The 14,532-nt window shown below is 54.2% G+C and overlaps 1 protein-coding gene across 3 annotated transcripts in view; it reads left to right on the top strand.

Annotated features, from left to right (window-relative positions):
• Positions 1–6,608: 6,608 nt before the first annotated feature.
• PTDSS2 (phosphatidylserine synthase 2) overlaps positions 6,609–14,532 on the top strand; it is a 50,854-nt gene continuing 42,930 nt past the window's right edge. For 2 of the 3 annotated variants that reach the window (XR_010373189.1, XR_010373188.1), the window contains exon 1: positions 6,609–6,919. Coding sequence is in view for 1 of the 3 variants with exons in the window: in XM_064453151.1 (XP_064309221.1) it covers positions 6,723–6,919 (197 nt within the window). In the remaining 2 variants the exon portion in view is untranslated. The remainder of the gene's footprint in view (positions 6,920–14,532) is intronic. The other variant, XM_064453151.1, reaches the window with a different exon arrangement.

The raw sequence follows: 14,532 nt of genomic DNA, 5'->3' as shown, positions 1-14,532 counted from the left end.
GATGGCAGCGTGAAAATCAAAAATCAGGGCGGGAGATGATGTACCTTCCCGTTTATTGGTAAAAAAATCTCCTTAAGACTTGGAGTGTTGTGGAGCTCTGCTTCATACGTGTGCCAAGGTATCGCAACCGCACAAACCCTTTGTAAGCAGCCAGAATTGATTAAGATATTATCGCCCTCCACTGTTTATTGCTGCTGGGGCCGGTCACGTGTTCCCATCCTAATCGACCGTGGCATCGCATCGTCCCCGTAGACTCCAACCGCTCTGGGCAGCGGTTTGACCCGCACTGAGCGAGCCGGCATCGTCGCTCTCTAGGAGCACTCCCTGGCCTCTTAATCCTGGCTGGATGCGGAGACGGTAATTTCCACCTGAGAAATGGTAACAAACTGCCAAAGGCTTTCATGTACGGAACCACTTGGGCTGGATAGAAGATGCCTGTCGGCACCCCGCCTTACAACGATGCTTTCTGACAGGGAGCTCCTCTTCTGAGTGCCCAAAGGCTATCCTGCATGCAAGCACCCTAATTTAGGAGGGTGCTAAAATATTTATTTGGTATTTTCAGTTCCCAGGGTCTTGGATATTTTTTTCTCCCATGAGAAGACTTTAAAGGGTATTGCCTTCCTGTGTATCTGGCTAGAAGGACACAAAAGCAGAAAGATCCTTCACAAAAGGTTGTTGAGATGCCTTTCAGCACCAAACTGCAACTTTCTGGTGAGCGGGGCTGTGTTTCCTTGAACTACCTTCATGTTGCTCATGAACTGATTTGAAGCAGAGGTTCTTCATCCTGCCCAGGCACGTTGGTGTTCCAACGAAGATATGAAGCTGAGCAGCGAGCTCCTGTGAGAGCCCGGCGCTAGAGAGATCCTTAGCTACTACAGGAAACTGCAATTCAGTTTGTGTAGTGGGTGGCACAAAATGGGTGGGGAAAAGAAAAAAAGAAGAAAGTTTAGGACTTTTTCTTTTCATCTTCATTTTGAACACATCAGTCGAAAGCAGACAGAAGTATCTGGGAAGAACTGCTAAGTGAAATGGGCTGGAGAAAATGAATGTAAGGCTTGAATCCTACCTGCTGTTGGGAAAGGAGAGGGAGGACAAGCTTCAAACAGAAGCCAGCGATGCTGAACCAGCGTAGGAAGCCTGACTAATACTTGTTGAACCTGTTAGGCTTTAGGATTGATTGTAGTGTCTATGATTCTCGGCAGCTAGTAAAAATCCTATTAGGAAACAGCACTAACGAGCAAGCTGGCCGGCAACGGAGAGCCTGGCAAGAAGAATATGCTGGGTCTGAACACTCGAGCTGCTGTCGCCGAGCACCACCAACTGTGCTTTGGGGATAGCTCAGCAGGAGTGGTTCTGGTTGGGAAATTTCCCACTTTCTTGGCCAAAAGTTGTTTTTAAATTTGCGTCTAAGGCTGGCAGAAGAACGGCCGGCATGGTGCAGAGAGGCCAGCCCACAGCTGGCTCTGGAGGTGGCAGCGGAGTGGTGTAGCCTTTCTCTGGCTGTGCCGTGTGCTGCTGCTCAGGGTCAAAGTAACGGGAGGAGGCTTCTCTTCACCCCGTAAGTCGTGGAAGCATAGACGTGCTGTTGGAAGGGGCTTCTGGAGCTCTCTAGTCCAGCCTCCGGCTCAAAGGCGCGGAGCTGCCAGCATGAGCCCATCAGCGCCCTGTCTAGCTGAGCCTTGAGAGCCTCCCTTGCCAGAGCCTCCCCCCACCCCTCGCGGGATCTGTTGCAGCCCTGCACAACCCTCCTCAGGAAAAAGCTTCTCCTCAAGCCCAGACTGCACCTCCCAACTGCAGTCTGTGGCCTCTGCAGCAAAGCCTGCTCTGGCCATATCTTTTTGGCCTCTTGTGCACCACTTCTCGCTGTGCCAGGCCAGTCAGCGTCTCAAAAAGCTGGGTCCTAGGATGCCAAAGGCCATTTTGCTGTAGAGGTGAGTGGCAGTACAATTGCCTGCGCTCTCTTGTAAAACTGGGGCGTTTTCACCCAAAGCCTAGTCTGTTTGGGTCCATCAGTACCCCTGGAGCTACAGCTGATATATTGCAGCAGAGGATGTGCTTTGGGGTGAAGCCCTGCTTGTAATTAAAAAGTGGTGGGTGCTTAGGAGAGTAGATCTCCTTTCCAAGCACGAGGGAAGGCTTTTTGTGCTGCCACCTGCCAGCGCGGGAGGCTCTGAGGCCTTGGGGACTGCTTCCATGTCCTGACGCCGTTCAGCCTGCTGAAGGAGCTCCGCTGGACCCTCCTCGACACATCACTCACAAGGCATCAGCATTTCCCTCCCTTGGAGAATACCCACCTGTGCTGACGGCCCAAAGCAATGGTGATGGGCCCGTGCCAACAGACACAGGGAGTCGCAAGCGGCCAGGAGGCCAGCACCTGGCTCCGTGCTTGCCGTGACCGCTGAAAGCCGAATCATCAGCCGCCCCGTGAGTGTTGTGTGGTTTTATTTTGATGTTTTGCACATGTCAGGGGCTTTAGGGTAGGGGGAAAGGGGCACCCAAAAGAGTTTACTCACATCTTTGTGAGATGTGGTGGGTGCTTCCCACCGCGACAGAAAGCTGTGAGACCTTAGCCTTTGCTGGCGGCACCTCCTGGAGCAAGCGAAGTGCCTCCAGATCCCATAAAACATAGTGGGGCAGCCAGAAGAGGGTGTTTCAGGCCAGAAGGGGGTTGGGCAGCAGCCAGAAGTGTCCTTCTATATCTGCAGAGCTGCGGGTTGTTTTTTTCCTCAAAGGGCAGGAAGATTCCACCTTCTCGGGGAATCTTTGGTTGAATCCTTCTCCTTCAGATGTGGCAACTACAGATCTTAAGCTGCCTTTAGTAAATGAGGAGGAAAACAAGCAGAAGCGTGGCTTTGCCAACGCAGCAAAGCTCCTTTCATGTAGAAATGGCTCTGACAATTCAGAGCTTGTGGTTTAGGGCAACTTCTGGGGCCGGAGCCCAGGCGGGCGCTCAACCACACGCTCCCTGGTCCTAGCCCAGCTGGTTGCTGCCATCATGTGGCCACCGCATTTATTTGCAGCTTGCTTTCTTTTTTCGGTTTCGTTTCTGGGCCCTGTTCTCCACAGCAGCATCCTCTGGGCTTCCTGCGTTGTCAGGATGGCTCTAGCATCTTGCCAGAGCGGTCGGTCTCCCTGCCCGCGGGCCGGGAGCGGTGTGTCGCGGAGTTGTTCTGGTTGGAGAGCCCGATCCCCGCGTTGATCTCGGAGAATAACCTGGAAAGCCCCGCTGCAGGTAAGAGATCCCGCGAGGGGGGTTGAGGTCGCACGACTAGGGCGCAGGAGCACCCAAAACCCTGCTTTTGCGCTTGTCTCGCGATACGCCTCGGCGTCCACCCGACCCTGGCCAGGCCTCCCGTGTGGAAGCAACAACCTCTGCCAGCAAAACCCTCCCGCGCTTTTCGCAAGCGCGAAAGCGGTCAAACGGTTCGTGTTTCGTTGCCCAAGGATGCGGGTGCTGGGGCCGCCGCGGCATCAGGGGTGGCGCTTACGGGAAAGCACAACCTGGGGTACTTGAAAGCTGCAGCGTGGCAAAGAGCGCTGGTACCTGAATAATTCAAGTGAGCGCGCATAGAATTAACCCGTTTTCTTTAATTAGCATTCTTAGGTCAGATTTGCCAAAAGATACAAACTTTTGCTACAGTACTGCTACAGTTTGCAAACGCCAGGTTTATGCACTCGTAGCGTAACAGCTGAAAGGACTGCTTTCTTTATTCTTTTTCTCCCCTTCCTTCTTTTTTTTTTTTTTGAAAGAGAAAACAGCATTTTTATGAGCTGTTTTCCCCCCAGAAAAAGCAAAATGCCTGCCGCCTCCAAGAAACATATTCCCAGGGCACACAAGCTCAAGGGGTGCTCACCAAAGATCGTGTGGGAGTTCGTGACGGTGTTGGGGATGCTCCTGCCCGGGCTGGGGTGAAACGGCTGCCTTAATTAGAGTCAATGTGCCTAAATTCCCAGTGCGCTTTCCATTAGCCATGGTTCCCTTCTCCCACTCCGCGGTGTGGTTTTCTGTTACAGAAGCAGTGTTCAAAACGCCGATTGACCTTCCAGCTCGGGGGCTGTTGGGCTTTTGGCCGCGCGGATATTGAGCAGAACAAGACTTGCGGTGTGTTGGGTGCGTTGGGTGTCCTGGGCACCAGCGAGGGGGTTGTACTCGCCAAAGCGGGTCGGTTCGGCCGGTGCGCGAGACGCCGCGCTCCACCCAGAGCCGAGGCGTTTTGTGCCATTCATTTTTGCACAAAGGCGGGTGCCGGGCGGTAACGCCCCAAAGCTGCGCCCCGCGCCGAGACCCCGCGAGGCGCTTGTACAGTTCGGTGTGTCAGTGACAGCCGAAAGTCACTCCCCAGCTCACGATGGGGGAGTTTCTCCCTCGTTTCACCTTAAAGGCGCAGCTGCCTTTAAATTCACCACGCATGCTCAGAGAGTGGGGGGCTGATTTGAGCGGGGGGCTTTCTGGCCTACGGGCGCTAATTTTAATATTATAATGGCCATAGTTCACCCGAAGGACACCTGGTTTTAGTTATTACCAACATCCCAGTTAGTTGTCCTCCCTGACTATATACTTTATCACCCAGCTTTCAGTGGCGTCTGAGGCAGGACGTTCCCTTCCGTCAGTCTCTCAGCTCTCTTCAAGGCTACAGCCGTAAGACAAATGCTTCCCTCTGCTCTCGGCTCCCTTCTCTGGCGCCAAATCCCCTTTTGCCCGGCTCACATGGCTCAGTGTTATTGCTTAGCAGAAAATTCCATTTTCTTTGGGATACCGGGGTGACTCCGCAGCCCTGTGGGGAGCAGGAATGCTGGGTCTCCTCATCCTCCGGGCTGGGACCTGCACTTTTCCCCTGGGCTGTTACCTGTCACAGCTCCAGGAGCAGTTCCCCTGCGGGACCCCGGAGCTTGGCGGGGCTGGGGCGGGATGTGACCCTGCCGTGGTGGGGCTGAGCCCCATGAGGGAGCTGTGGCAGCGGCGGTGCCACCCAAAACCGGGAATAAAACTCCTTAACACTGGGCGTATTAAAGAGCAGGCATGACTTTATTTGGTGGCACACACACCTGCTGGGCTTCCTTTTTGACATTTACACATGTCAATTAACGCACCACACCTGTCTAATACATAATCACTGACCTGACTGAGCATCCTCTTCCTCTGTTGGTCTGTATCTTGTCTGCTTAATATTAAGGTTACAGTGTGATTTTAATTCACTGCCCACCCTCAAGAGGAGTGGGGGTGTCAGTCCTTTTGTCCCTCAGTTGAGTTGGGGGTCACAATCTGCCCCCCCCCCCCGCCAGAATTACCTTCCTCCCAGTTACTGGGCTTCAGTAATTGTCCAATTTTTCAGTGCCTTCGGGGGCCAGGTGTTCCCTTTTATCGCCGCTGACTGATTGTGGCTTTCCCTTATCTCCACAGCATACTTCGTAGCAGGATGTTTCCACTCTCTGTCCTTGAAGTCCTACTGATCTGTATTCTTTTAGGAGGTTCTTGCTAACGAGGCATGCACTGGGCATGAGAGAGGCCCTGCAGAGGGACCTGGACCGGCCGCAGAGCTGGGCAATCACCAGCCCCATGGAGTTTAACAAGGACAAGCGCCGGGTTTTGCCCCTGGGGCAGGGCAGCCCTGGCTGCACAGGCAGCCTGGGGCGCGAGGGGCTGGGGAGCAGCTCTGCAGAGGGACCGGGGGGCTCTGGCCGACGGCAGGCTGAACACGAGCCCCCAGCGTGCCCTGGCAGCCAAGGGGGCCAGCCGTGCCCTGGGGGGCACCGAGCCCTGCATCGCAGCCGGGCGAGGGAGGGGATTGTCCCGCTCTGCCCCGCGCTGGGGCGGCCTCACCCCGAGTGCTGTGGGCAGCGTTGGGCGCCGCAGGACATTGGGGGTATAAAGGTACTGGAGAGTGTCCCGAGGGGGCCACGGAGCTGGGGAAGGGTTTAGAGGGGAAACCGTACGAGGGGCGGCTGGAGTCCCTGGGTTTGTTCAGCTGGAGCAGAGGAGGCCGAGGGCAGCCCCATGGCCTCTGCAGCTCCCTCCCGAGGGCAGGAGGAGGGGCCGGGCTGGTCTCTGCTCTCTGGTGACCAACGCCAGGCCCCGAGGGAACGGCAGGGAGATGTGCCAGGGGAGGGTGAGGCTGGGCATTAGGGGAAGGTCCTTCCCACAGAGGGTGGTGGAGCCCTGGAACAGGCTCCCCAGGGAGGCATCACGGCACCAGCCTGGCGATGTTCCAGAAGCCCTTGGACACGGCCCTCGGAGCCAGGGTGTGAATTTGGGGTGTCCTGGGCAGGGACGGGGGCTGGGCTCGATGGTCCCTGTGGGTCGCTCCCAGCTCAGGGCACGGTTCCATGATCTGGCCTAAGCATTATTTACTACTCGAGTATTCCAGCATTCTCGGGTGTCAGTTTCACCCCAACCGTGGTCCTTAACTCCCGGTACCTCCCGCGCTGCCCCAGTTCATCCCGGAGGGACACAACGGCGGCCGTGAGGGGAGCTGGGGGGGGGGAGGCTCTCACGGGAGGGCGGGGCGGTTGCCGCGGCAACGGGAGACGCCCCGCCCCTGCCCCGGGGAGCTCTCTGCGCTTGCGCCGGCCGCGCCTACGTAAGGTCACGTTCGGGAGGGGGCGTGCCCCGCCCCGCCTTCCTCGCCCTCCCTCCACGAGCCCGGCGGAGCGGCGCGCGCGCGCTCCCCGCCCCGCCGCCGTCGGCCCCCCGCGCGCGCGGCCGTGAGGCGGCCGTTGCCGCCATGAGGCGCGGCGAGCGGCGGGGCCACGGCGGGGCCCTGGGCAAGGCCGCCCTGGAGGAGCAGCCCCTGCAGCCCAACGGCGGCGCCCCCGCCCCGGCTGAGCGGCCCCCGCCGCCCGGCGCCGAGAGGGACAGCCCCGGCCTGCGCCGCAGCACCGAGTCCGAGGTCTACGACGACGGCACCAACACCTTCTTCTGGTGAGAGCCGCCCCTCACGCCGAGTAGGCCCTTCCTACCCCTCCTGCCCGCGTCCCCCGGGCTCGGTGGCCTCCGCACCGAGCTGCAGCTCCCGGTTCCGCGCCTGCCCCCGGCCCTGCGGCGCTCGGCAGCTGGCGGCGGCCTCTGACCCCTTCGGTGCGGGGAGGGCGGCGGCGCGAAGGCCGCGGGTTACCGGGCCGGGGACCCGGCGGGCAGGAGGGAAAGTTGCCGCGCGTTACCTGCGGTTTGCCTTGCTCCTGCCTCGCCGCAACAGATAGCGGTGCTAAACCCGAGCGGCCGCGGGCTGCGCCTGAGGGTGTTTTTCCTGGCGTTGTGGTAGTATTAATTACTGTTTCCTGGCAATTTAACGGTGCTTTAGGATTGATTTTTGGCTGTGGCACCTCCTTTCTCCATGCTGATCGCAGTCCCGCTCGCGAGCAGCGTCCTCGCTGCTGGCCGAGACGTGGCTGCCACCGGGCGAGCGCCTGGGACGTGTCCCCTGGCGCTCCGGGAGCCCACGCTCTGTGGGCAGACTTGAATGCTGGATTCTGCTTGTTTTGTCACCATCATCGGCATCATTTATGTGGACTCCACCGATTTCTTCTTCCTCCCTCACTCTTGGGAGAGGCCTTTTCTGTCCAACGTTGTTTTCTGTAATCCTGCTAGAAAGCTAAAGTCGTTATGCGTAAGTTCTGCTGGTCGGGTGTTGCGTATGCTTTTGTGGCATACTTGGTCCAGAAAATCAGTGCAGAAAACTGCGAGTCTCTGCGTTAGGCCAGAGGGGGCAAATCGGTTTTTGTGAAATTCAGTTCTCGCAGGCAGAGATGCTGTTGTACCTAGAAAAGTATTTCTAAATCCCGTCTTCGCTTGGAGCTGCTCCAGAAATCCACTTCAGCACGCACACGTGTGCACCTGTAGTTTTTCTGCATGTGTTAAACGCACATCCTTCTTGAACTGAAGGAAACCGAGCTGACATTCAAGTCCCTCGTTTGGAATATGAGCTGCGGGCAATGATTTGGCTCAAGTTTGACATTAGGGAGTAGAAGGGGAGGGCGCTTGGCTCTCACCCTGCCAATCTGGGCAGCAATGGAGCGGGGGGTGTTGATCTTGATGAAGCTGCTGATTCTAGGCGATATTTCTGCCAGTACAAACTGCAAAGAGACACTTAGGTGCTGCTGGATCGCAGGGTGGTCTCTGCAAAAGCGACGCATGCGAGCATAGCTGAGGGACATCGTCGTCTTGAGGGCAAGAGGATCTTTCCTGGAGTTAGTGTTGCCACATGTGGGCTGAGCACGCGATTGAATAACTGGATCCTGCCTACGTCTGCGGAGTAGTGCCATCTTATAAATGGAAAATGGGTAAAACAGTCATTTTCTTACTGCCTCGATAAGGTGGATCTTGCCAGGTGTTTTGTGGTGCCTTAAAAATACCCAGTGCCGTTTTTATTGTATAATCTCGCCTTGATGCACCTTTTTGCTGTTGCGGGGTGCATGGCCAGCGTGCAGGCTGCCGCTGGTACAGGGCTGTCACCCTAAAGTAAAGGCTGTAACTGCAGTTAATTTGTCCACGTGAATTGTTCTTTTGAAAATCCAAATGTGCTACTGTTCTTTAAGGAGCTTCCCCTGTCAGCTAGTCCCTTCCAGGAGGGAAGTGCGGACAAGCATGTTGATGAATTGTTCCTTGACTTATACGTTTATTTTCCCTAGTAGTGTGTGTCGCTTGCGCTGGCAGCCAGGAGTTTAAATGTTTGTAAAATTTTCAAGGTTTTTCCTACTGTTACTCTTGACCTGTGCATGACAGCATTGAGCGTGTCAGCGTATCATTTGGTAATGACTCGGTTCTTACAGTGGGCCAACGATAAAGATTAGACAGAGGAACGATTTTCCTCCTGTGATCCTTGGAACTCTTCTTGTACTGTTTGTACTGCGTGTTAAGGAGGTGGTCACAGAAAATGGAAGTTTGAGAGAGTGGGTGCCCTCTGCTTTTGCATGTGTGGAAAAGTATGGAAAGCACCTTTTCCCCTTGAAGTTCAGAAGCTAGTGGATAAGGTTACCCACATGGCCTGCTCGCTTTGGAAAAACTGAAGAATTTGGGACTTGCAGATGCAGTCAGAAATCATTCTAGAAGCAGTTCAATTTGCAAAGGTAATTTTACTGCTATAAACGCGATCCTTGGGAAAGGTGGTACTTTCTAGCTGTCTGCCTGATTTTTTCAAATCTTTTTTAAACTCTGAAAGCAAGTTACATGCTGTTTAATGCTTCTATTCTTATTCAGTCTTAATAACTTGAAACTGGAAAATAGTATGTTAATTATGTGTTGGAACCAGCTCAGTCAGTACCTCGACAGCTTTTTGTCATTGGGAAATGTCAAGGAAAGGAAATAGGAAGGAGCTTTATGAAACAGATTGGCAGCCTCTGTATCTTTTATCCCTGAGCTAAATTCAAAACATCTATTACTACTAGCAGCGAGCTAGAAATATTTAGACCTGCCTGGCAAGTCACTGTTCTAGGCAAACATGTTCGCTGTTGTTTCCAGTAACTTTGATTGTTTCTTACCCGTCTGCACACAGAATTAGCTTTCTGAATACAAACAAAGGACCTCTTTGTGGCTGAGATTCTGACTTTTATTTTTCGTACAGTGTGAAGCACAGTAGATCTGATACTTTTACTGAGCTAGCATGGAAGAACCACCAGGTTTGTTTGTGTTTTTAAATATCCCCACATAGAGCTTTCCACAACACCTCTGTGGCTTTGTTTCTGTAACCTGCGGAAGAGTCAGTGCCAATGTGTCTTACAGGTTTTTGCTACTGGGACAGTGTTCTGTATGGGAAAAGGTGAATCCAGTAGAAGCTGGGGTTTTGTTACCTGTGAGCAGTAATGGTGACAGACATTGAAAGACACTTGAAGCTGGAAAAAGAGGATCTGGGTGTTTTTCTGTGGGGCGGAAAAAAAGCGTAGTAAAATAGTATAATTGATTTATCTCCACTATGTGATAAATGTAGAGGTGTGCAGCAACTTTTCTGAAGAGACGAGGAAACATTCCTCCCCTTCCTAGTAGCCAGTGAAAGGGAGCAGAAGGTGGTGTGGTGGCGAGCCTTTTCATGCCAGCCCAGTCCTGGATTATCAGGTGGGGATTGTCTGTTTCGATATCATGTATGACTTTCTCCTAAAACTGTGGTGTTACCCCTGGTTTCTATAAATACTTAGTAGCTTTTATTTAACCAAAGAATATGTTCCACGAAGGCTTTCAGTCTTGATTTGAAGCTGTTGGGAGATGCCAAATACCTCTTTGCCACCACATTATATTGTGACATTATAGGTTAATTGGTTTTACTAAGCTGTACTTTAATTTGAATTTAATTAGCTTTAATGTCCTCTGTCATTATTGATGTGTGTCGTGGTTTAGCCCCAGTCAGTAGCTAAGCACCACGCAGCTGCTCGCTCACTCCCCACGATGGGATGGGGGAGAGAGTCAGAGGGTAAAAGTGAGAACTCCTGGGTTGAGATAAAAACAGTTTAATAAGGAAAATAAAAGCTGTATGCACAAACAAAGCAAAACAAGGAATTAATTCACTCCTTCCCAGGGGCAGGCAGGTGTTCAGCCATCTCCAGGAAAACAGGACTCCATCACATGTAACAGTTGATGGAATTCAAATGCTGGACTAAGTTTTGGGCCCAGGTTTGGGACAAGAAGGACCTTGAGGTGCTGGAGTGTGTCCAGAGAAGGGCAGCGGGGCTGGGGCAGGGTCTGGAGCACAAGTGTGCTGGGGGGCGGCTGAGGGGGCTGGGGGGGTTTAGCCTGGAGAAGAGGAGGCTGAGGGGAGCCCTTCTCGCTCTCTGCAGCTGCCTGAGAGGGGCTGGAATGAGGGGGTTTGGTCTCTGCTCCCAAGTCACTAGTGATGGGATGAGAGGGAACAGCCTCAAGCTGCAACAGGGGAGGTTTAGGCTGGGTATTGGGAAACCTTTCTTTACTGCCAGAGTGGTCAGGCACTGGCACAGGCTGCCCAGAGAGGTGGGGGAGTCACCACCCCTGGGGGGATTCAAACACCGCGCAGACATGGCACTTGGGGCAATGGTTTAGGAGGCCTGGGGGTGTTGGGTTGGCAGTTGGACCTGATGATCCAAGAGGTCTTTTCCAGCCTTAATGATTCTATTCTATGATTCTATGGTTACTTGGGAAGACAAATGCCATCACTCTGCATGTCCCTCCTCTTTCTTCTTCTTTCCCCAGCTCTATATGCTGAGCATGATGTCATATGGTGTGGAATATCCCTCTGGTCACTTGGGGTCAGCTGTCCTGGCTGTGTCCCCTCCCAGCTTCTTGTGTACCCGGCAGAGCGTGGGAAGCTGGAGGAGCCCTTGACTAGTGTAAGCCCTACTTAGCAACAACTGAAACATCTCCACATTATCAATGCTGTTTTTAGCACAAATCCAAAACATAGGCCCCTACAAGCTGCTATGAAGAAAGTTAACTCTATCTCAGCAGAAGCCAAGACAGTATCCACCCCTTATTCCATACCACCTACCTCATGCTCTGGTCCCACATTATCCAATACAACCTCATTAACCAGCATCTCTCATCCTTTGATATAATATAATGCAGAGATATCATTCCCTTAGTCTATGGACCAACCCTGTAAAATGTCCACAGACACCCACAAAATGTCCACTGAGTTCATTCAGTCCATGACTTTGGGCTCCGTCTCCCGCAGGGTTCACTCAGGACAGGAGAGGTAGTGTGTGTGGAGTTACTGGGCACTCAAGCCAGCTCAGGTTGGGTCACTGCTGCACTTGCACTGCTTCTTGTAAGGCTTGTCCTGCATTGGTTTGGCTGGTTCATGCTGTAGTAATTCCTATAACATGCAACTCAAATCATGGGTTTCAACAATGTAAAGGTAGAACCATTACAATCTCCATGCCCAGTCCCTTTGGACCAGACCATCGGGTGTAAAATTGCAATGAGCTCCTACCCTTGCCCCTGCTCGCACTTACCCACAGACTGCAGTCCCTTAAGGGCATACCTGCTCCAGATGGAGCCTTATTGAGGAGCCACAGTCTCTCCAGGGGTATAGCTGCTGTGGCGTAGAACTGTCCACAGCCACAGTGGCTTTGAGGCGTGCCTGTTCCAGTGCAGCCTTCTCCATGGGCCATAACACTTTCAGAGAAATACCTGCTCCAGCGTGGCCTCACCCACAGCCACAGTCCCTTCAGAAGCGAACCTGCTCCAACATGGCCTTGCCCATGGCTGCAGTCCCTTCAGGGCTGTACCTGCTCTGTCATGGCCTTGCCCATGGCTGCAGTCCCTACAGGGCTGTACCTGCTCTGTCATGGCCTTGCCCATGGCTGCAGTCCCTACAGGGCTGTACCTGCTCTGTCATGGGCTTATCCATGGCTGCAGTCCCTACAGGGCTGTACCTGCTCTGTCATGGCCTTGCCCATGGCTGCAGTCCCTACAGGGCTGTACCTGCTCTGTCATGGCCTTGCCCATGGCTGCAGTCCCTACAGGGCTGTACCTGCTCTGTCATGGCCTTGCCCATGGCTGCAGTCCCTACAGGGCTGTACCTGCTCTGTCGTGGGCTTATCCATGGCTGCAGTCCCTACAGGGATGTACCTGCTCTGTCGTGGGCTTATCCATGGCTGCAGTCCCTACAGGGATGTACCTGCTCTGTCGTGGCCTTGCCCATGGCTGCAGTCCCTTCAGGGCTGTACCTGCTCTGTCATGGGCTTATCCATGGCTGCAGTCCCTACAGGGCTGTACCTGCTCTGTCGTGGCCTTGCCCATGGCTGCAGTCCCTTCAGGGCTGTACCTCCTCTGTCATGGGCTTATCCATGGCTGCAGTCCCTACAGGGCTGTACCTGCTCTGTCGTGGCCTTGCCCATGGCTGCAGTCCCTTCAGGGCTGTACCTGCTCTGTCATGGCCTTGCCCATGGCTGCAGTCCCTTCAGGGCTGTACCTGCTCTGTCATGGCCTTGCCCATGGCTGCAGTCCCTACAGGGCTGTACCTGCTCTGTCATGGCCTTGCCCATGGCTGCAGTCCCTACAGGGCTGTACCTGCTCTGTCATGGCCTTGCCCATGGCTGCAGTCCCTACAGGGCTGTACCTGCTCTGTCATGGCCTTGCCCATGGCTGCAGTCCCTACAGGGCTGTACCTGCTCTGTCATGGGCTTATCCATGGCTGCAGTCCCTACAGGGCTGTACCTGCTCTGTCATGGCCTTGCCCATGGCTGCAGTCCCTACAGGGCTGTACCTGCTCTGTCATGGCCTTGCCCATGGCTGCAGTCCCTTCAGGGCTGTACCTGCTCTGTCATGGCCTTGCCCATGGCTGCAGTCCCTACAGGGCTGTACCTGCTCTGTCATGGCCTTGCCCATGGCTGCAGTCCCTACAGGGCTGTACCTGCTCTGTCATGGGCTTATCCATGGCTGCAGTCCCTACAGGGCTGTACCTGCTCTGTCATGGCCTTGCCCATGGCTGCAGTCCCTTCAGGGCTGTACCTGCTCTGTCGTGGGCTTATCCATGGCTGCAGTCCCTACAGGGCTGTACCTGCTCTGTCATGGGCTTATCCATGGCTGCAGTCCCTACAGGGCTGTACCTGCTCTGTCATGGGCTTATCCATGGCCACACACTTTGAGGTGCTCCAGCGTGACCTCATGCAGAGCCACTGATGCTTCAAGGTGCACCTGCTGCAGCACAGACTTACCTACAGCCACAGATGCTTCGAGATAAGCCTGTTCTGGCACGGGTTTATCCATGGCCACAGATGCTTTGGGGTGTCGTGCTCCCATGTGGTCTCATCCACAGGTCACAGGCCCTTCGACCTGAGTTCCCACCGGTGTTCCAGCCTGCCCAATGCAGCAGCACAGAACAGTGGCGATGCCCTGGCCATCCGCCAGCCCAGGCGCCTGGCCGTTGCTGCTATCACAGTGTTCCCAGGCGCAGCAGAGTCAGATGATAAGCAGTACAGCAAGCGGTGAAAGCAAAAGGCAGCCACAAACTAGCACTAGACTCTAATATACAGTGAGGCAAGCAAGCACAGGAGCCTGCCAATTAATAGCTATACAGCAATAACAGCTATAAATTCAATCTAGCGCATGCCAATCAAATCTGCTGTTATATCAAACAGCCCCACGCTAGGCGTGAAAAAGGGCTGTGGTGGTTTAGCCTCAAGCAGCAACTCAGCCTCATGCAGCAGCTCACTCCCCCCTGGCGAGATGGGGGAGAGAATCAGGAGGGTAAAAGTGAGAAAACTTGTGGGTTGAGATAAAGACAGATTAATAGGGAGAGCAAAAGCCATGCACAGAAGCAAAGCAAACCAAACGAAGGAATTCATTCACTGCTTCCCACAGGCAGGCAGGTGTTCAGCCATCCTGAGGAAAGCAGGGCTCCATCACATGTAACAGTGACTTGAGAAGACAAATGCCATCACTCCCAACATCCCCCCCCTTCCTCCTTCTCCCACCAGCTCTATACGCTGAGCATGATGCCCATATGGCGTGGGCCATCCCTGGGGTCAGTTGGGGCCACTGTCCTGACTCTGTCCCTGGCATCTTGTGTACCTGGCAGAGCATGGGAAGCTGAAAAAGTTCTTGACTAGTGTAAGCCCTACTTAGCAACA

Source organism: Phalacrocorax carbo, chromosome 5 (genome assembly GCF_963921805.1).
Source record: "Phalacrocorax carbo chromosome 5, bPhaCar2.1, whole genome shotgun sequence".
NCBI classification, from domain to species: Eukaryota; Metazoa; Chordata; class Aves; order Suliformes; family Phalacrocoracidae; genus Phalacrocorax; species Phalacrocorax carbo.
Note: the sequence above shows the minus strand (reverse complement) of the source record. Positions and strands in the feature narration are given on the sequence as shown.